The 23626-nt window shown below is 37.8% G+C and overlaps 1 protein-coding gene across 6 annotated transcripts in view; it reads left to right on the forward strand.

The window, feature by feature from the left end:
- PCNX1 (pecanex 1) overlaps positions 1–23626 on the forward strand; it is a 185103-nt gene that overhangs the window by 102187 nt on the left and 59290 nt on the right. For all 6 annotated transcript variants that reach the window (XM_061429295.1, XM_061429290.1, XM_061429292.1 and 3 more), the window contains 8 exons: positions 1972–2125; positions 5028–5060; positions 6546–6717; positions 7200–7310; positions 10096–10187; positions 19957–20066; positions 20682–20787; positions 23277–23369. In XM_061429295.1, coding sequence (XP_061285279.1) covers positions 1972–2125; positions 5028–5060; positions 6546–6717; positions 7200–7310; positions 10096–10187; positions 19957–20066; positions 20682–20787; positions 23277–23369 — 871 coding nt within the window. The remainder of the gene's footprint in view (positions 1–1971; positions 2126–5027; positions 5061–6545; positions 6718–7199; positions 7311–10095; positions 10188–19956; positions 20067–20681; positions 20788–23276; positions 23370–23626) is intronic.

Here is a 23626-nt window from a genome sequence, read left to right on the forward strand (position 1 = left end):
AGCCGGGCTTCAACAGTACGTGAACCATGAACTTCCAGATGTTCAAACTGGATTTAGAAAAGGCAGAGGAATCAGAGATCAAATTGCAAGCATCCATTGGCTCATCAAGAAAGCAAGAGAGTTCCAGAAAAACATCTATTTCTGCTTTATTGACTATGCCAAAGCCTTTGACTGTGTGGATCACAATAAACTGTGGAAAATTCTGAAAGAGATGGGAATACCAGACCACCTGACCTGCCTCCTGAGAAATCTGTATGCAGGTCAGGAAACAACAGTTAGAACTGAATATGGAACAACAGACTGGTTCCAAATTGGGAAAGGAGTATGTCAAGGCTGTATATTGTCACCCTGCTTATTTAACTTATATGCAGAATACATCATGAGTAACACTGGCTGGAAGAAGCACATGCTGGAATCAGGATTGCCGGGAGAAATATCAATAACCTCAGATACACAGATGACACCACACTTATGGCAGAAAGTGAAGAAGAACTAAAGAGCTTTTTGATGAAAGTGAAAGAGGATAGTGAAAAAGTTGGCTTAAAGCTCAACATTCAGAAAACTAAGATCATGGCATCTCATCCCATCACTTCATGGGAAACAGTGGAAACAGTGACAGATTTAATTTTGGGGGCTCCAAAATCACCACAGATGGTGACCACAGCCATGAAATTAAAAAATGCTTGCTCCTTGGAACAAAAGTTATGACCAACCTAGAGAGCATTATAAAAAGCAGAGACATTACTTTGCCAACAAAGGTCTGTCTAGTCAAAGCTGTGATTTTTCCACTAGTCATGTATCAATGTGAGAGTTGGACTATAAAGAAAGCTGAGTGCTGAAGAATTGATGCTTTTGAACTGTGGTGTTGGAGAAGACCCTTGAGAGTCCCTTGGACTTCAAGGAGATCCAACCAGTCCATCCTAAAGGAGAATAGTCCTGAATATTCATTGGAAGGACTGATGCTGAAGCTGAAACTCCAATACTTTGGCCACCTGATGGGAAGAGCTGACTCATTTGAAAAGACCCTGATTCTGGGAAAGACTGAAGGCAGGCGGAGAAGGGGACGACAGAGGATGAGATGGCTGGATCACATCACCAACTCAATGAACATGAGTCTGGAGAAATGAATCTCGAGGAGTTGGTGATGGTCAGGGAGGCCTGGCGTGCTGCAGTCATGGTGTCACAAAAAGTCAGACACGACTAAGCCACTGAACTGAACTGAAAGCAGCCTAGATGTCCATTGACGGATGAATGGATAAAGAAGTTGTGGTACATATAGACAATGGAACATTAGCCATAAGAAGAAACACGTTCGACTCAGCTCTAATGAGGTGGCTAAACCTAGAGCCTATTATCCAGTATGAAGTAAGTCAGAAAAAGACAAATGTCATAAACTAGCACGTATTTATGAAATCTAGAGAGATGGTGCTGATGAAGCTATCTGCAGAGCAGCAGTGAAGACACAGGGAGAGCAGAGTTGTGGACCCTGTGGGTGGAGAGGGCAGGGCGCTTTGAGAGAGTAGCACTGAAACATGCACATTGCCCTATGCGCAGTTAGAGGACCAGTGGAGAGTCACTGTGTGACGCAGGGAGCTCCAATCCGCTGCCCTCTGACAACCTAGAAGGATGAGATGGGGTGGGGGGTGGGAGGCGGGAGGGAGCCTTAAGAGGGAGAGGGCCTGTGGCTGATTCACGTTGATATGTGGCAGAAACTAATATGATATTATAAAGCAGTTATCCTCCAATTAAAAATAAATTTAAAAAATTTAAAGAATGTGTGCTGGCTTTTTGTCTCAACCGGGCATACTTTTTCGATATGAGCCAAAGCCTTGTTCAAACCTAGGACAAAGGAAAAAAAAAAACATCGTACCAAATATAATATGAACTTCATATGGATGTCTTCCCCCTTTTCACTCTAATTCATTTCTTATATTGATCATGTACTTACTGATAATTTTTTTCTGTCTACAGAAATCGTGAGATCCTGGAAAATGTGTTAGCTGTCATCTTGGCTATTCTTGTGGCTTTTTTGGGATCCATTCTTCTTATACAAGGCTTCTTCAGAGATATCTGGGTCTTCCAGTTCTGCCTGGTGATAGCCAGCTGTCAGTACTCACTCCTTAAGGTACCAGCATCTCTCTTCTCTTCAGGCTTTGGCATAGTAGCTGTGTTAAAAAGCAGAAGATTTTGTATCATTCATTGAATTACATTAAGAATATAACTTTTAGATTTATTTTCCTTGGATGTTTACATTAGATTGGGTAAGGAACAAAAGGGACATATAAACTTAAAAAAAATGATATGTGAATTAAACTTCCCAAACTTTTTTTTGTATTAAATATTTGGGCACTTATCAAAAGAAAGAGGTTTTTTTTTTTTGGCATTGCCGCATGGGGTCACAGAGTCAGACATGACTGAACAACTGAACTGAACTGAACATGGTTTGTGGAATCTTAGTTCCCTGACTAGGAATTTAACCCAGACCCCAGCAGTGAAATCACCAAGCCCTAACCACTGAACTGCCAGGAATTCCCAAGAATTTGAGTTCTTGAAATTCATTTCTTTTTAATTTATCAACATTGACCCTCCTAGTCTCATATTTGAGTCTTCTCTTACGTAGGTGAAATTTGTTAAAATCCATCATTGGTAGATAGAATAATGTCAAAACTAGCATATTTATTCTTTGAGGACACCAAGAGCACATGATTGGCATCCCTTTACTTTTGTTCAAATAGTGGCTCTGAAATAACCAATTTTAAGCTTTCCATAAATGGGAGAATTAAATACCTAAATTTTTACCCTCCATGCAGCCTCACTGTGCATGGGTAACATGAACTGTTTTCTTCCCTTTCTTAGCCAGTTCTGTTTATTTGCCTGGTACATACTATCATGCAGAACCCTATCCCATCCCGAGAACTATTTGTTTAGTTCTGTTTACACCATCAGCTATCCTTGCTTTCTTCTCTCTCCATTTGTAGACCTCTAGAGTAAGCCACCTGTGTCAACTGCTCTATTTCTTCAAGACCCATCCATACTTTTTCCCTCATTGCAGTACTGAAATTACAGTCTTTGTGCACTAATAATCTCTAGTTGCCAAATCTATGGTCTTAGTCTTCGTTCTCTGTGAGTGCTGCTCCGTTTTTATGTTTTCCTCATTGTTGATCTGTGATCTTATACTACCCTCCTCATGATTATCCTACTTTTCAAGTAACTTTATTTTTCTTTGTTGATGCCTCTTTGTTCTTTTGACCACTTCTTAATTTACGAGAATTTGCTAGCGTTTTATTTGGCCCTCTTTTCAGTTTGCACTTTCTTGCCAATGAAGTCATCCTCTTTTATTGCCACTCTTATATACTTCTATATAAATCATGTCCAGAATTTTTATTTCACAGTCTTCACCTTTCTCATAAGCGTTAGTTGTATATATCTAAGAGGAAGCTGGGCATATTCTGAAAAGGGCACACGGTCGTCTTCTGATCTTTTCCTCTCCCAGTTCTTTTGCTTTTGATCATAGTATGTACGTGTGTGTACTCAGTTGTGTCTGACTCTTTGTGACCCCATGGACTGTCACCCACCAGGCTCCTCTGTCCATGGGATTCTGCAGGCAAGAATACTAGAGTGGATTGCCATTTCCTCCTCTAGGATTTGGTAGTAGTACACCAACCCAGATCTTAGAGCCTCTGCTCCTTCCTTCTTGACCTTTAATAGCATTACCTAAAGTCTCTCTGATTAAATTTGGTGATTCTGTGTTAAAATTTCTGGACTTTGGCCTTTTTGTTTCAGTTCCCATTAAACCATCCCTTTATTGCCTTAAACCATTTGAATTCATTCCCTGGGTTCAGTGTTTCTAATTTTCTAATTTTGTCCACTGCTTAATATGGTTAGATATGAAAAGGCAAAAAGATGAATGCGATTTTTTTAGTATTTCAGATTTTTTAAATCTACTTGACTACAAGAATAGTAATATCATAAACAGAAGTAAGAAAGGCAGGAACAGAGCTTTAGGAGGATAAACATTCAAATTGAGTTTAAAGAGACCAGACAAGGGCTATGTGCCAAACTCTGTGATCTTAGTCCAGTGTTGAATTACAGGATGGCAATAGACTATCCTAGTGAAATTCTTTGGTATGCTGTTGAAAATGAACTCCAACTTGGGAGAAAAGTCATCATTTGGGAGGTAACTGCATAATACCTTTTGAACATTTTTATGGAAAATTGATGGTCTCTTAGAAGGATATAACCTAAATTTGAGTTTGATGTGAAAATGCATCGTATTAAATGTATACTTAATACAACTGCCATTGAATTGTTCAGTAAGCTTGAGTTTGGGGCATAACTGGAATCCTTTTTATAAGCTCACTCATAGTTTGTGCATGTCCTGAATGGAGTGATGTTGCCATAAGAAAGCATTCTGCCTTAATTGTACTTAGATGTTCTAATGGGCCAAGGAGTAAGATGGATCTATCAGCTGTTATGCTGATAGATCCATCTTATGCTATTTCATATGCTAGATCATCTTATGCTATTTCAGAAACATAATAAGGTTAAGTGTTAGGAAGGATTTGAGTGGAGCTGATGTTTCATCTTCTGTTGATGCTTCAGCAGAATTAATGACCTACAGGTCATGGCTTGCTGCTGTTGCTGCTGCTGCTAAGTCGCTTCAGTCGTGTCCAACTCTGTGCAACCCCATAGACGGCAGCCCACCAGGCTCCCCCGTCCCTGGGATTCTCCAGGCAAGATCACTGGAGTGGGTTGCCATTTCCTTCTTCAATGCATGAAAGTGAAAAGTGAAAGTGAAGTGGCTCAGTCGTGTCCGACTCTTAGCGACCCCATGGACTGCAGCCTACCAGGCTCCTCTGCCCATGGGATTTTCCAGGCAAGAGTACTGGAGAGGGGTGCCATTGCCTTCTCCACAGGTCATGACTTAGCTATGGAATATTCACTTAAAATTATTTCAGGTATTTTGGAAGTTAATGTAAAATTCCCAGGTCTTCAATAATATAATCTATCTTTCTGTTCTTTTTCAGAGTGTTCAACCAGATTCTTCTTCTCCTAGACATGTAAGTCACTCTGATACACCTACAACTTGTGATTCCTTGACATTCCTCAAAAACCATTTTTTTGGTCATATGTCAGATTGAATTAAGATTTGTGGTAGTATTTTCTCATTGGCAGAAGAAACTCGGTGATTGTGCATTTGTTCTTGGTAGTCTCCTTTAATCTAGAGCAGTTCCTCAGTATTTGACACAATATTGACATTTTTAATGGATACAGGCTATTTTATACATGACCTTCAATTTGACTTTGATATTTCTTATTAGATACAGGCTGTGCTTTTTTGGTAGAAATATTACGAAAGCAATGTGTTCTCAGTGTATCATATAAGGAAGCACATGATAACTGATATATGCTTTTACTGGTGATAACTGATCTTTTGTCTAAGGGTAGTGTCTGCAGTGTTTTTCAAACTCTGCAGTGTTAACATTCTGGGCTGGATAATTGTCTGTTGAAAGCTGGGGGTGGGGAGGCTCTGTCCTGTGCATTGTAGGATGTTTAGCATTATCTCTGACTTCTACCCACTAGATGCCAACAGCATACTCACCCTGGTTGTGACAACCACAGTGTCTGCAGACTTCACCAGCCGTCCCCTGGAGGGTGAAATCTCCCCCCACCCCCTGCCTGCCCCCGCCCCTTGAGAACCAGTACTCTAATCATTTTTCTCTTGTAGTCAATAACTATATAGGAGATACTTGAGATTGTGTATATATCCTGTTGCTCTGCATATCTCCACCGACTTGTTTTTAATATCTGTTGATATTTCTTGGCTGGTGACCAAATAGTGATTTTTTTAGGTCCATGTTTCCTTCTATATTTATTAGTTGACTTCTTATCGTAAGAACTTTCCCTTTTCTTGTATTGGTGTGGATCCACAGACTCTTACTTTATTAAATGGACCATAATGTTACTATCATTACTTTTGATGTTCAAATTGTCCCTGATTTGACCATTGAGAACCCATCAGCTGCCTTCCTTGTCCTTTTGACATACTTTTATCATTTTAAAAGTTTTTTCTCCATTAGGAGCACAATAATTTGTACCAGGCTCATCTTATACTTTCCCCGTCTTAGCCTGAAACCAGCCTTTTCTCTGTGGATCCTTGGTTCCTTTTAGTGAGCATTGTTATTTATAAACTAAGATCGGTTTGCTAGTAATCTTTATTACTAGAATGTCATTGCTACTAGGTCCTCTCAGTGGATAAAACTAGAAAAATATATGTATACACACATACTCACACATTTATTCTTCATCTGTCTGCATTATTAAAAATAATGAGTTCATACTGATACTTAATTTCAATCTAACATCCTAAGGTTTATTCTGTTCTTCCTCCTTTCCATATTTGTAATTCCCTTCTGCCACAGTCAGAAACCTGACTTCGTATGGAAACATTTTGAATCTTCAGAATATAAGCCATCAAAGATCTCAGTAGCTAGTTGTGACTCTTCAAATTAACTAAACTGACTTCTTTTTAATGTCATTTTCAGGGTCATAATCGTATCATTGCCTACAGTAGACCAGTTTATTTCTGTTTGTGCTGTGGTCTTATTTGGCTATTGGATTATGGTAGCAGAAACCTAACGACAACCAAGTTCAAATTATATGGAATAACTTTCACCAATCCTCTTGTGCTTATATCGGCCAGGGATTTAGTTATAGGTGAGTCATCTTAAGGTATTGTAGGTCTTAACATTATTTGTATGCAAACCATTCACTGATCAGTAGACTGATTATATAGGTAAAAATAGTTTTAGTGGACTTATTTTGCTATTTATTGCCATCTTCTCAGTAAGGAACGAAAAAACTGTAGGGCGTTAGGAATGAAAAAACTGATGATGAACAAATATAGCCAATGGAATGAGAGATTTTCCTTGGATCTTTATCTCAGGTTCCTATTACGTGAAACACCAAATTGTTTATAGTTGGAAAGATTATTTAATACTCAGGCAGGTATGTAGAGAAATAATTTAAAATGGTAACTTTAAGAAATTTGCTTAGTAGTTTTAAGCAGTTGTAAGAAACTTGCTTAATAATCTATGTTAATTTTGGGTTCCTTTTTATCATTTATCTTATGGTCTTAAGATGAACAAAGGGATGGATGTGACATGCTATTTTTAACTTGCTTTTCTTTCCTTCTATAGTGTTTACACTCTGTTTCCCAATAGTATTTTTCATTGGTCTCCTGCCTCAGGTGAATACATTTGTAATGTACCTTTGTGAACAATTGGATATTCATATCTTTGGTGGTAATGGTGAGTACTTCCTTATAAAAATTAAGTTTAAAGTATTACTTTTACAGATCATTAAACAATAAACTGACCATTAAGTTGCTTTTTCAGTTTTTATTTTAGAAGTGAAATTAGAAAATGCACTATTTAGTAATTAAAGATTGAACAGGGATTAGTTTGTAGATAGGAAAAAAATAGTCAAGTCTGCTACTTTAGTGAAAGATCTGGGAATAATGGAGTTGATTTGTAACAAGTGTTAAAATACTGTTACCTTAAAGTTACAGTGAGTTACATGGAACTTATATAGACTCATGAAATATTTATAAAAGATCAAGTAGTTTGAGCTCTGATATGTGGCATTATGTTTACATTTTGAATTAGTGTATACATTTGATATTCTATATATTTAGTTTCAGAGCTTTGTTTCATCGTTAGAATCAGTTCAGTTCAGTTGGTCAGTCATGTTCGACTCTTTGTGACCCCATGGACTGCAGCATGCCAGGTCTCCCTATCCATCACCAATTCCCAGAATTTACTCAAACTCATGTCCATTGAGTCGGTAATGCCATCCAACCATCTCATCCTCTGTTGTCCTCTTCTCCTCCTGCCTTCAATCTTTCCCGGCATCTGGGTCTTTTCCAACAAGTCATTTTGTATCAGGTGGCCAAAGTATTGGAGTTTCAGCTTCAGCATCAGTCCTTCCAATGAATATTCAGGACTGATCTCCTTTAGGATGGACTGGTTGGATCTCCTTGCAGTCCAAGGGACTCTCAAGAGTCTTCTCCAACACCACAGTTCAGAAGCATCAATTCTTCAGTGCTCAGCTTTCTTTATAGTCCAACTCTTACATCCGTTCATGACTACTGGAAAAACCATAGCTTTGATTAGGCTGACCTTTGTTGGCAAAGTAATATCTCTGGTTTTTAGTATGCATTCTAGGTTGGTCATAACTTTTGTTCCAAGGAGCAAGCATCTTTTAATTTCATGGCTGCAGTCACCATCTGAAGTGATTTGGGATCCCCCAAAAATAAATTCTGCCACTATTTCACTGTTTCCCCATCTATTTGCCATGAAGTGATGATACCAGATGCCATGATCTTAGTTTTCTGAACATTGAGTTTTAAGCCAACTTTTTCACTCTCCTCTTTCACTTTCATCAAGAGGCTCTTTAGTTCTTCACTTTCTGCCATAAGGGTGGTGTCATCTGCATATCTGAGGTTATTGATACTTTTCCCAGCAATCTTGATTCCAGCTTGTGCTTTATCCAGTCCAGCATTTCTCATGATATACTCTGCATATAAGTTAAATAAGCAGGGTAACAATACTTCTTTCCTGATTTGAAACCAGTCTGTTGTTCCATGTCCAGCTCTAACTGTTGCTTCCTGACCTGCATACAGGTTTCTCAAGAGGCAGGTCAGGTGTTCTGGTATTCCCATCTCTTTCAGAATTTTCCACAGTTTGTTGTGATCCACACAGTCAAAGGTTTTGGCATAGTCAATAAAGCAAAAGTGGGACACCTAAACCAGAATGCTTTTACATTTTACTAAATAAGATTTTTAGAAATATCTCTGCTTTTAGAGTAGAATATGTGAATATGAATTGATACCGTTAGAAATGTATTCCCCTGTTGTATGTACATTTTATTTTCTAAATAAGACGAAAATAAAATTATTCTGGAATAATGTTCTGCAGAACTTGAAAATAACACTTTGGTCTGTGGTTAACTGAGGTTAAAATATGCCTTTATTTAGTTTAACCATCCAACATTTTACTGAGAGATGAGTGCACAGTTAGGAAAAAAAATATGAAAGGGTAAGAAATTACTGACCCTTATTCATCACATTTTGCTGTCTGTATCTTCCAAGTACAGCATTGAAATTACCTCTACTGATAAAGTGTTGATATTATGGTTTAAATTTTAAATAGAAACTAAGCTTTTTCTATGTTGCTGTGTATCTAGAGCATTTTTAATGGTTTGAAGTTTTCAAGGTGCATGAATTAAGAACAGTTGGTGTTCAGCACAACTTAATGGGTAGAAAGCAATTTGAGTATTTGGGGGGCTATTATAGGTGCTATATTAATCTATGGAGAAGGTTTAGTGTAGATAATTTATAATAGTGGGCTTCATCATAATTTATAAACTTGTGCAAGGTATAAGCTTTTTAATATCTCCTAAAGAAAAATTTTTCTTGTAGTTTTTTTTAAGGTCACCATATAAAATTACTGTTGAAGTCTGTTATCTTAGCCATCCTTTCTTCCTTATTATTAGTAATCCCATTGGATCTGTTTTTTTGTTGTTAGTAATTAGTCAGATCTATACTTTTTGTGAGAATTAATTAATTATAGGAATATAAATTTACTTCTGTGGGTAGCACAAGTTCTGTTTAAATAGACAGACTAACATCTTTTAGTGAAAATACATTTCTAGTTTCTTTTGAGGCTCTTTGAACTTTATTTTCCCAAACTTTTATAAATAATAAGGTACATTCTTAAAGCACAATATAGGTATAATTTTTTCTACTGTAGATATAGTAGTAAAATAAAAAAAGATTTTTATTACTTTATTCCTTCCAAGGTGAATATATTTTACCTTGTATCAGAAATTGTCTGTAATAAACCTTTATCATTTCAAAATTTTTTGAAAGGACAGGATAAAGAGAAACTCAATTTTCATAAATTGAGCAAGTAGATATTTAATTATACTCAGTATCATATCATTTTAAGTGCTTTTCAGTGACTTGTTTATACAAGTTTTCTCCACCCATGTATACGTTTATGGATGTTGATTTCTGCTCCCTCTCCTGTCTAGCCACCACAAGCCTGCTTGCAGCGCTTTACAGTTTCGCCTGTAGCGTCGTGGCAGTAGCCTTACTGTATGGATTATGTTATGGGGCCTTAAAGGTGAGCATTACGTATAGTATGTTTTGTCATTAGGGCTACTTTTCTATTAATATATGAAGATTGTTTTAAATTGACTAATTACTTTTTTTCCTGGTATGTCTTCAGTATTAATTTCCATGGTCTTCATATGTTGTGCATTATTCTCATTCTAATTTAGTTTGAATTTGAAAGCAATTTTATAGTTAATTATTACTAAAAGAAAATTCTTTTCTGTGCAGTAATAATAGGTTAATATTAGAAGCAGATTATTAAAAACTAAGCTGGTCTAGGGTAGAGGTGGGGCATGGTGATAACAATATGAAATTAATTTCAGATTTTTACTTAAGAATATGTGTAATTACTCTTCATTTCAAGATTTTTTTCAAACTTAGAGAACAAGTTCAAGTACTGCAATTTAAGATTCAGTCTAGTAAAAATTAATGCACTGAAATTTAATGTCATTATTGGTTTAGAAGAATCTGATGAGCCCTATTAGCTCCATTTTTAAGTAATTGTCACCAAATTATAAGTAAAAATTTTAGGTTTCTCATAAACAATTCTTGGTATTCTTTTTAATGATGAATACAAGATAAACAGAGAATAATAGGGTTGAAAGGGTTATGAGAAGGGCTCATAGCATCCTTCCTTGACTCATGGACTCAGTAGCATTTACTGTGCTTACTGTGTGCCTAGTTCTGTGCTAAGTACCATTTTCTGCCTTTAAGTTACCGGTATGTTAACTGTGGTAACAAGTTAATTGAGCTCTTAACTGAGGGTGAATAGAGGGGATGAAGGCTGTGAAAACAGAGTATTACAGGTATATGAACTAAGACATTATCCTCTTCAGCCTAAAGGGATTAGAGATGATTTTCCAAGGGGGTGGTTTTTTACCAAAATTTGAAGGACAGTAGAAATTAGCTAGTTGAAACAAGGGATGAAGAACCATCGAGTTGTAAAGAAAGTGTGTTGTGTACAGGAAACAGCAAATAATTTGGAATTGCTGGAAATTTGGGTACATGAGGAAAGATGGCCTACAGTAAGGCTGGAAAGGTAAGCAACGACTGGATTTTGAAATATCTTTTGTCCTGAACGTATTGGGTGGAGATGGAAGACCATCAGAATAATTTGAGGTAAGGCAAGGAAATGATCAGTGTTGCATTTTAGAAGGATTACTTGGTCCCCAGTGTGAAATACAAGCAGGTAGGATCAGAAGTAGGGAGTCACTTGTGCTGCCATCTTAAAATGATAAGAGACTTCATGACAACTGGACTCAGTGAATATATTTGGGAACTCAGTGATTAAAAAGAAAAAAGCCCAAGTAGGATCTGGGATGACTTCTGGGTGGGTGCTGGTTTGAACAGCCTGTTACATAGTGATACTAATGCACATGATTCAAAGTCTTTGAGTTTACTGGGCAAGGGGATTGTTTACATTTAGACACTTTTATTTGTTGGCATTAATGGGGTATCCAGGGGTACATGGTAGTTATTTGTGGTAATGATGGAAAGATTTAGAATTCGTCAGCAAATTAAAGTATAAGAAAAAGATTGCTACCCTGGGTTGGCAGGAGAAAATGGACACAGATAGAACTCTGGGAAATGCCAATATTTAAGCAGTGAATATTACGCAGTGAATGAAACAAAATCCAACAAAGGAAACTTCAGAGGTGGTACAACGTGAAAAAATTTTTATTTAATTTGGCATTTAATAGAGGATATTGGTGACTTGAGCAAAATAGCTTTTTTTGGTATTTTGGCTGAGGAAACTAGCTAGATTAATAGAAATTTAGGTTTGAATTGATATTAAGGAAACGTGTTCTACTCTCTGTAGAATATAGTTGAGAAGCCTGTGTGCATGAGACAATTGTTTCCTGGGTTTTGTTTTCTAAGAAAGATCTGAGGCTTGATTGCATTTAAAAGGGGAGGTAGGAAATTGAGCCTAGAGGGAGATGCTTGATTGGTGGCCCAGAGAAGAACTAGAGGTAATGAATGAAATCCAAATCCAAGCTCTCCCAGGTACACCATCTAAACCATCTGGTATAAAAGTTTTCAGATCTGTGTTTGGAGAGTATGTTTTGGAAAATGGGTCATTATTTGGAAATTGCAGCCATAGAAGTTAACAGTGCAGTAAGTTTTCTAATTTTCCAAAAGCCAGTTTAACTGTAATTATGTAGAAAAGAACAGCAGTTGTAAAGCTGCCAACTAGTACCTTGTGTCCTAAGACAGGCAGGGAGATATATTTTTTTCCTTCTTTCTTGGCCATGACATTTTATACCAGACTATTTTAGTTTTAGATGTCCCCCATTGTAATAGAATCAATGTGCAGATTTGGTTATGTAAATGAGTAAAGACTATATACAAAGATTTTATCATAGCAGTGTTTATAACAGCAAAAGCTGTAAATGACCCAATATTTGTCATTTGTGACTAGTTAAATTAATTATGGTATAGCCCCACAATAGAATACCATACGATCATGAAAATGAATAAAAATAGATTTTTATGTGCAAATGTGGATTTCTAAGATGTATTATTTTTCTTTTTTCCAAGCTGTATTGACATGTAGTTGACAAATAAAAATTAAGATATTTAAAGTGCACATGATGATGATTTGATATACATATAAATTGTGAAAGAACTCCCCCATTAAGTTAACACATTTATCACCTCACATATTTACTTTTTTAATTTTTTTTGGTAAGAATGTTTAAGTTTACTCTCTTAGCAAATTTCAGTTCTACAATACAGTGTTATCAGCTATAGTCACTGTGTTACTTACTAGCTTCTCAGACCTTATTCATCTTTTAAAAAATTTTTAAAGCTTATTTTAATTTTTTATTAAGGTATAATTGACAAATAACATTATATTAGTTTCAATATTTATGTATATTGCAAAATGAGCACTACTATAAATCTTAATTAATATGTATCTCCGTGTGTTAGTTGCTCAGTCATGTCCAACTCGTTGCAATTGCATGGACTGTAGCCCATCAGGCTCCTCTGTCCATGGAATTCTCCAGGCAAGAATACTAGAGTGGATTGCCATTTCCTTCTACAGGGGATCTTCCCAACCCAGGGATTGAACCTGGGTCTCCTGCGTTGCAGGCAGATTCTTTACTTTCTGAGCCACCAGGGAAGGCACTATAGATAATCACAAATATTTTTTCTTACGGTGAGAACCTTTAAGATCCTGTCCTCTTAGTAACTTTCACATGTGCAGTGCAGCACCATTAACTCTATCACTGCGCTGCATTACCCTTTCAGTACTTAATCATCTTAAAACGGGAAGTCTGTGCCTTTTGACCCGGTTTATCCACTTTGCCCACAGCTCACCTAAATTCTGTCTTACAGCTGTTTGTGCTCTTTTACCAACCTTTCCCTGTTTCCCCTACCTCCCAGTCCCTGGCAAGCACCTTTCTATTCTCTGCTTCTATGAGTTTAATTTTTTTTTCCCCTTTTTAAGATTGCACATATAAATGTTAAGATGCAGTATTTGTGAATCTCTTTGTGGCTTATTTCGCCTAGTACATTGCCCTCCAGTTTCATTCATGTTGTTGCAGTTGACAAGATTTCCTTTTTTTTAGGTTGAGTAATATTCCTCTGTGTGTATGTGTGTGTGTGTGAATGAATACAAAGGAAAGCAATAGGCCAAAAAATAAATGTTCCCTTTGTGCCTTTATTTAAAAACACACCCAATAACTTATATATACGTAGAGCATTTATGGAAGAATACACAAGAAATTGATCATAAAAGTTACTTTTGGACAGCTAGATTCATTGAGGAACATTATTGCATATCTTTCAGTTCAGTTCAGTCGCTCAGTCGTGTCCGACTCTTTGCGACCCCGTGAATCACATCACACCAGGCCTCCCTGTCTATCACCAACTCCCGGAGTTCACTCAGACTCACGTCCATCGAGTCGGTGATGCCATCCAGCCATCTCATCCTCTGTCATCCCCTTCTCCTCCTGCCCCCAATCCCTCCCAGCATCAGAGTCTTTTCCAATGAGTCAACTCTTCGCATGAGGTGGCCAAAGTACTGGAGTTTCAGCTTTAGCATCATTCCTTCCAAAGAACACCCAGGGCTGATCTCCTTCAGAATGGACTGGTTGGATCTCCTTGCAGTCCAAGGGACTCTCAAGAGTCTTCTCCAACACCACAGTTCAAAAGCATCAATTCTTCGGCCCTCAGCCTTCTTCACAGTCCAACTCTCACATCCATACATGACCACTGGAAAAACCGTAGCCTTGACTAGACGGACCTTTGTTGGCAAAGTAATGTTTCTGCTTTTGAATATGCTATCTAGGTTGGTCATAACTTTCCTTCCAAGGAGTAAGGGTCTTTTAATTTCATGGCTGCAGTCACCATCTCTAGTGATTTTGGAGCCCAGAAAAATAAAGTCTGACACTGTTTCCCCATCTGTTTGCCATGAAGTGATGGGACCAGATGCCATGATCTTCGTTTTCTGAATGTTGAACTTTAAGCCAACTTTTTCACTCTCCTCTTTCACTTTCATCAAGAGGCTTTTTAGTTCCTCTTCACTTTCTGCCATAAGGGTGGTGTCATCTGCATATCTGAGGTGATTGATATTTCTCCCGGCCATCTTGATTCCAGCTGTGCTTCTTCCAGCCCAGCATTTCTCATGATGTACTCTGCATATAAGTTAAATAAGCAGGGTGACAATATACAGCCTTGACATACTCCTTTTCCTATTTGGAACCAGTCTGTTGTTCCATGTCCAGTTCTAACTGTTGCTTCCTGACCTGCATATAGATTTCCCAAGAGGGAGGTCAGGTGGTCTGGTATTCCCATCTCTTTCAGAATTTTCCACAGTTTCTTGTGATCCACACAGTCAAAGGCTTTGGCATAGTCAATAAAGCAGAAATAGATGTTTTTCTGGAACTCGCTTACTTTTTCCATGATCCAGCGGATGTTGGCAATTTGATCTCTGGTTCCTCTGCGTTTTCTAAAACCAGCTTGAACATCTGGAAGTTCACGGTTCACGTATTGCTGAAGCCTGGCTTGGAGAATTTTGAGCATTACTTTACTAGCTTGTGAGATGAGTGCAATTGTGCGGTAGTTTGAGCATTCTTCGGCATTGCCTTTCTTGGGAATTGGAATGAAAACTTACCTTTTCCAGTCCTGTGGCCACTGCTGAGTTTTCCAAATTTGCTGACATATTGAGTGCAACACTTTCACAGCATCATCTTTCAGGATGAAATAGCTCAACTGGAATCTGTCACCTCCACTAGCTTTGTTCATAGTGATGCTTTCTAAGGCCCACTTGACCTCACATTCCAGGATATCTGGCTCTAGGTGAGTGATCACACCATCGTGATTATCTGGGAATATAATTATATCTTTAGGAATGGTTTAATTTTTTTTTTTATTTTTTTAATCTATTCACTAATATAGACATTTATTAGATTGATACAAAAGTAATTGTGGTTTTGGACCATGGATTTTCAATCATTATAAATAGACTTGACCACATCTTTATTAATCAGAATAGGAACCACTACAATCTACACATTTTTGCCAATGAGAAATAAGTTTGTTTATTCCTGTAGTGTAAAAACCCATGCTTCAGGATTTGATGAACTCGTGGAAAGCATTTTCTGCCTCCTGCTGTTTGTGGAAGTGATTTCTTGCAAAAAGTTGTGGAGATGCTTGAAGAAGTGGTAGTAGGTGAGAGGTCAGTTGAATATGGAGGATGAGGCAAAACTTTGTAGCCCAATTCATTCAACTTTTGAAGTTTGTTAGTGCAACGTGCAGTCAGGCATTGTCATGGAGAAGAATTGGGCCTCTTCTGTTGACCAGTGTGGGCTGCTGGCATTGCTGTTTTCAGTGCATCTTATCAATTTGCTGAGCATACTTCTCAGATGTAATGGTTTCACCAGAATTCAGAAAGCTCTAGTGGATCAGATGGGCAGCAGACCACCAAACAGTAACACAGTGACCATGACCTTTTTTGGTGCAGGTTTGGCTTTGGAAAGTGCTTTGGAGCTTCTTCTCGGTCTAGCCACAGAGCTAGTCATCACTGGTTGTTGTATAAAATCTACTTTTTGTCACACATCCTAATCCAACCAAGAAATGTTTTGTTGTTATTGCATAGAATAAGAAAATATGACACTTCAAAACAGTAACTTTCAGTCAGCTCATGCGGCACCCACTTATCCAGCTTTTTCATCTTTCCAGTTTGCTTCAAATGCCAAACAACCATAGAATGCTTGACATTGAGTTCTTCAGTAACTTCTCGTGTAGTTTTAAGAGGATCAGCTTCAGTGATCCTCTCAATTGGTTGTTGTCAAATTCTGATGGCCGACCATTACACGTCTCATCTTCAAGGCTCTCGTCTCCTTTGCAAAACTTCTTGAACCACCTCTGCACCCTGTACATCGGTTAGCAGTTTTTGGGCCAAATGCATTGATTGTTGTTGCAAATTGTCTCTGCTGCTTTACAACCCATTTAGAACTCAAATTAAAGAATTGTTCAAATTTACCTTTTATCTAGCAGCATTTCTAAAGTAAATATAAACAGCAGGTAATAAGTCATTAGCAAGAAACATAAGCAAGAAATGCACATTAAAATAATGTATAACATAATTTAAGAATGTGTTTAAGAACATATCCCAGTATCAATCAGCAAAGTTCAACAATGCAAACCATAATTACTTCTGCCCCAACCTAATGAACCATGAACTTCCAGATGTTCAAGCTGGTTTTAGAAAAGGCAGAGGAACCAGAGACCAAATTACCAACATCCGATGGATCATGGAAAAAGGAAGGGAGTTCCAGAAAAACATCTGTTTCTGCTTTATTGACTATGCCAAAGCCTTTGACTGTGTGGATCACAATAAACTGTGGGAAATTCTGAAAGAGATGGGAATACCAGACCACCTGACCTGCCTCTTGAGAAACCTGTATGCAGGTCAGGAAGAAACAGCTAGAACTGGACATGGACAAACAGACTGGTTCCAAATAGGAAAAGGAGTACATCAAGGCTGTATATTGTCTCCCTGCTTATTTAACTTCTATGCAGAGTACATCATGAGAAACGCTGAGCTGGAAGAAGCACAAGCTGGAATCAAGATTGCCGGGAGAAATACCAGAAACCTCATATATGCAGATGATACCACCCTTACAGCAGAAAGTGAAGAAGAACTAAAGAGCCTCTTGATGAAAGTGAAAGAGGACAGTGAAAAAGTTGGCTTGAAACTCAACATTCAGAAAACTAAGATCATGACATCTGGTCCCATCCCTTCATGGCAAATAGGCAAACAGTGGAAACGGTAGCTGACTTTATTTTTGGGGGCTCCAAAATCACTGCAGATGGTGACTGCAGCCATGAAATTAAAAGACACTTACTCCTTGGAAGGAAAGTTATGACCAACCTAGACAGCATATTAAAAAGCAGAGACATTACTTTGCCAACAGAGGTCCGTCTAGTCAAGGGTATGGTGTTTCCAATGGTCATGTATGGATATGAGAGTTGGACTGTAAAGAAAGCTGAGTGCTGAAGAATTGATGCTTCTTCGGAGAGATCACTCCTGGCTGTTCATTGGAAAGACTGATGTTGAAGCTGAAACTCCAGTACTTTGGTCACCTGATGCGAAGAGCTGACTCATTTGAAAAGACCCTGACACTGGGAAAGATTGAGGGCAGGAGGAAAAGGGGACGACAGAGGATGAGATGACTGGATGGCATCACCGACTCAATGGACATGGGTTTGGGTAAATTCCGGGAGTTGGTGATGGACAGGGAGGCCTGGTGTGCTGTGGTTCATGGGGTCTCAAAGAGTCGGACATGACTGAGCAACTGAACTGAACACATCTATTAGAAATTCTGACTTCTGATTTTTTTGTTTACATTTTTTCCCTTGAACTTCAAAGGTCATTAAAAGTTAACAGTTTTCCTCTAAGACAACTTTACTGTTACATACATACTTCTTACATCTTTACGTATTTTTAAAGAGATTGCTAGAATGTGGGCCATTGTTTACTGAAATAACAGCATTTAGACCCAGTACAGCCTGTAGAACAAATTCAGCTTTTAATCTTTTAATCATCATATTTCATGATTCAAAATTATTAATCTAAATAACGTAAGTCATTTTGAGACCAATTTAAGGTTGCTTTTCTTTTGTCTGAGAGAAATAAATAGTGTCAAACGTTTGTTGAATAATACTTGTTTTGAAGCAGAATTTATACACAGTGAATCTTAAGTACATAGTTTGACAGGCTTTGACAAATCATGTACCAGTGTAATATACACCCCTAGTGAGATATAAAATAGTTTCTCACCATCAGAAGGTTCCCTCGTGTTTGTTCCCAGTCACTTTTATTGTAGGTTTTGTACCCCTTTTTCCCTTCCTCAGAGTTATCACTTTCAGTTCTTTGAGCTGATTCTCATGGTGTTTGCCTCCGTATCTCTAAGTAACTAACTTATACTTCTTAAAATTTGTCAAGTTTTAGGCATTAGCCATGGACTGCACATTATGGAAGCTGTAGACTTACCTTTGTTTTGCCTCTCTCCCCACATTCCTATGAGACAGTCTTCCTTGTCTCCCTCATACACCTGATGTGTTTACGTTATCATCACTATGCTAATGCTGTTCTTACATACATTTCATTTTCTCCTCTATTTTGTTGCCTTATGTATTTATCTCTCTTTCATTCTGAAACTCTTCACATACTGTTTAATTTTATGCTCAGTAAATTCAAACATAAAAGGAAGTTCAGTTTTTGGTTCCACCAGTTAACTGGACATACTTAAACCATCTCTGCCTTAGTTTCTTCATGTATAAATTAGAGAGTAACAGTACATATCTCCGAGGATGATTGTAAGAATTTATAAATACTTACAGAGATCTGAGAAAGGAGCTTGATACAGAGTATGATATACATAATATGATGATGATGATTAGATTTTTATGTAGCCATTAAAGAAAAGGTCTCTGTTGTGGTGTGGAACAATTTCCAAGACTTTATTATTAAATGGGGGGGGAGCATGTTGCATAATAAACTACCATTTGATTGTGTAGTCCACCATTCTCCCCTCTTGAATCCCTAAAGACAAAGGTGCTTACCTCACAGGCCATACTTAAGAACTGTTAACTATTCCTTTCACCAGTGTTGTCTACTCTGTACCAGGTACCATGCTAGCAGACTCCAGAGATACTACAGTGAGCAAAGCAGACATGGCATATCCACATGTCTGCTTGACCTCAGAAGCTAGCTTTGTATTATTTATTTCTGGGAATATACAGCTATTCACTCAAGAAGCACTGAATGCCTAGTGCTCTAGGGAATATGATGGCATGTGAACAAAGGCATCCAGAAAGCAGCATACCAAATGTCAGCAGTTTGTTTTGCCTTGAGTATTACATCATGTGTTGCCTCTTCCTGCTCCATTATTATGTATAATCAAAAGTTTGCGACAACAGGTTATTTTGTTTTTAAAAAAATAGGACATGGTTTACTATAAACCTAATATGACTTAAAATTTGACAGAAATTGATAGCAGCATGTATCAGAAACAAATGTGTCATTCCTAGCATATAGTAGAGCTTTAGTACCAAAAGCAACCTGATGATCATTTAGCAATTAGATTCTAGTTCATCAGAAAGTAATAATAAGTCTTATGGAATAAAATGCAATTGATAACATTACTGAAAAGGTTTTGTTTAATTCAGTTATCTTTCTCTTTATGTCAAAATACTGACATAAAAGGATTATATGGTACATTGTGAATTAGAAACATATTGTTCTGTCAAACTTTTTTTTCCAACAGGATTCTTGGGATGGCCAGCATATTCCAGTGCTTTTCTCCATTTTTTGTGGCTTATTAGTGGCAGTATCCTATCATCTCAGCCGACAAAGCAGTGATCCATCTGTGCTTTTGTAAGTGATCACTTGTTATTGAATTAGAGAAATTTAAGTAAATTGGCATTTCTTTCTAATTTAACTCCCAAGATCTGTTTTTCCACTGCATTGTCAAAACACTGTTGACTTATCTATATTTGGTTTCAAAATATATTAACTTTGGGTCATTGTAATCACCAAGGCCTAGAGTATTTGTTAGTTTTTTGTCCTCCAAGATGTAACACTGTATTTTCATTAAAATATTCTTATTGTATGCTTATTTATGGCATCTTAAACTTTGTCATTTGTTAATTAGTAAATATGGGCTTTCCTGGTGGCTCAGACAGTAAAGAATCCACCTGCAATGCGGGAGACCTGGGTTCAGTCCCTGGGTTGGGAAGATCCCCTGGAGAAGGGCATGGCAACCCACTTCAGTATTCTTGCCTGGAGAATCCCCGTCGACAGAGGAGTCTGGCGGGGGTAGTCCCTGGGGTCTCAGAGTCAGACATGATGACTGAGCGACTAAGCATGCATACACACAATGAGTAGATACACTTGGATCACTTCGTTTTCTATTATATCATAAAGTTTATTTGTCGTTTGAAGTACTAGTTTATAGATTATGATTTTCTCTCTCTCTCTTTTAACATAAAGCTCTTTGGTGCAATCCAAGATTTTTCCAAAAACAGAAGAGAAAAATCCAGAAGACCCTCTGTCTGAAGTAAAAGATCCACTGCCTGAAAAACTTAGAAATTCTGTTGTAAGTTTTAACTTTTTAAGATCACCCCAAATAAATAAATTTTATACAGTTCATCATGTTGTATAATGAACATTTTAGGGGGCAACACAATTTTAGTAACTGGGAAAAATACATGTATATTGTTATTGTACATGGGTGGTTTTTATTTCAGATTTTCACATGTAAGAAAGGCGCATTCCTCAAAGTTTGTTTTGATGTAGAACAGTATGCTAAATATTCATTTTACTTAAGGTGAAGGAATACAGAGAAGAACTATACAAAAAAGATCTTCACGACCCAGATAATCACGATGGTGTGATCACTCACCTAGAGCCAGACATCCTGGAATATGAAGTCAAGTGGACCTTAGGAAGCATCACTACAAACAAAGCTAGTGGAGGTGATAGATTCCAGTTGAGCTATTTCAAATCCTGAAAGATGATGCTGTGTAAGTGTTGCACTCAATATGCCAGCAAATTTGGAAAACTTGGCAGTGGCCACAAAACTGAAAAAGGTCAGTTTTCATTCCAATCCCAAAGAAAGGCAATGCCAAAGAACGCTCAAACTACTGCACAATTGTACTCATCTCACACTCTAGTAAAGTAATGCTCAAAATTCTCCAAGCCAGGCTTCAGCAATACCTGAACCGTGAACTTCCAGATGTTCAAGCTGGTTTTAGAAAACGCAGAGGAACCGGAGATCAAATTGCCAACATCCACTGGATCATCAAAAAAACAAGAGAGTTCCAGAAAAACATCTATTTCTGCTTTATTGACTATGCCAAAGCCTTTGACTGTGTGGATCACAAGAAACTGTGGAAAATTCTGAAAGAGATGGGAATACCAGACCACCTGACCTCCCTCTTGGGAAATCTATATGCAGGTCAGGAAGCAACAGTTAGAACTGGACATGGAACAACAGACTGGTTCCAAATAGGAAAGGAATACGTCAAGGCTGTATATTGTCACCCTGCTTTTTTAACTTATATGCAGAGTACATCATGAGAAATGCTGGGCTGGAAGAAGCACAGCTGGAATCAAGATGGCCGGGAGAAATATCAATCACCTCAGATAGGCAGATGACACCACCCTTATGGCAGAAAGTGAAGAGGAACTAAAAAGCCTCTTGATGAAAGTCAAAGAGGAGAGTGAAAAAGTTGGCTTAAAGCTCAACATTCAGAAAACAAAGATCATGGCATCTGGTCTCATCACTTCATGGGAAATAGATGGGGAAGCAGTGTCAGACTTTATTTTTGGGCTCCAAAATCACTGCAGATGATGACTGCAGCCATGAAATTAAAAGACGCTTACTCCTTGGGAGAAAAGTTATGATCAACCTAGACAGCATATTCAAAAGCAGAGACATTACTTTGCCAACAAAGGTCCATCTAGTCAAGGCTATGGTTTTTCCTGTGGTCATGTATGGATGTGAGAGTTGGACTGTGAAGAAGGCTGAGCGCCGAAGAATTGATGCTTTTGAACTGTGGTGTTGGAGAAGACTCTTGAGAGTCCCTTGGACTGCAAGGGAATCCAACCAGTCCATCCTAAGGGAGATCACTCCTGGGTGTTCATTGGAAGGACTGATGCTGAAGCTGAAACTCCCAATAGTTTGGCCACCTGATGCGAAGAGTTGACTCATTGGAAAAGACCCTAATGCTGGGAAAGATTGGGGGCAGGAGGAGAAGGGGACGACAGAGGATGAGATGGCTGGATGGCATCACCGACTTGATGGATATGGGTTTGGGTAGACTTTGGGAGTTGGTGATGGACAGGGAGACATGGTGTGCTGCAATTCGTGGGGTTGCAAAGAGTTGGGCACGACTGAGCTACTGAACTTAACTGACATTCACTGAACTTGAGCTGTTCACATAGTCTAAAAAATAGAAAACTTTAGAAAACTATAAAATTGCCTCAAGATATAATTTAAGCAATTTCTCCTAATTTTAGTTTTCATGTTAGCAAAGGACATTTCTTATTAACTATAGTAGGGTATTTCTGAATCTAGCTTAAAAGCATAAATCTATGGTGATGATGACCATAGATATAAAGAAGTTTTTGGTTTTTACTATAACTCCCAAAAGAATCAAAATTTATTAAGTAAAATAGGACATGTACATGCAATTTCAACATTTCAGAAAGCCAGTGAAAATATAACTGTTATCCAAAATGATATACCCTATAGAAAAACTTAAGGATCTCATTTCTTTTTCCCATGTAAAACTTACAGACGAATGAGGGAAAACCTTCATTCTAAAAGACTTTGTTATGATATATTTACTGTGTGTGGAAATAGTTAAGCTTGTTTAATTTCCTTAAACAATCCTTGGTACAGCATCGAACCAGGATAGGAGGTAAATAAAACTTATGGTAGTTAATTATTATGTGTAAGAAATACCTGGAAGTGGTACAGAATAGGATCAGTGAAAATTTATTTCTTAAACTTGGCCACTTGGGAGGAAAGATGTTGTTTAAATTTTTGTGTGATGCTTGATAAATTGTTTTGTTCCACAGAGCGAGCGTCTACAGTCTGACCTAGTAGTGTGCATTGTAATCGGTGTGCTGTATTTTGCTATTCATGTAAGCACAGTGTTCACAGTATTGCAGGTAAGGAATCATTTTGTTCTTTTCACTGGGGGAAGATAACTGTTTGGATTCACTTCTGACTTGATCATAATGCTATAAAATATATGACTTTGTTTGGTTTTAACAACAAATAACTTATTTTTCTCATGGTTTCTCATGGGTCATGACTCTGAGAGTTGCTTAGATGATCCCAGCTCAGTGCGTTACCCTAGTCATATGCAACTGTAGTCATCTGAGGCTGTGAGTAGGCCTCATTTCCTTGCTGACTGTTGGCTAGA

Source organism: Bos javanicus, chromosome 10, assembly GCF_032452875.1.
Source record: "Bos javanicus breed banteng chromosome 10, ARS-OSU_banteng_1.0, whole genome shotgun sequence".
In the NCBI taxonomy this organism is placed as follows: domain Eukaryota; kingdom Metazoa; phylum Chordata; class Mammalia; order Artiodactyla; family Bovidae; genus Bos; species Bos javanicus.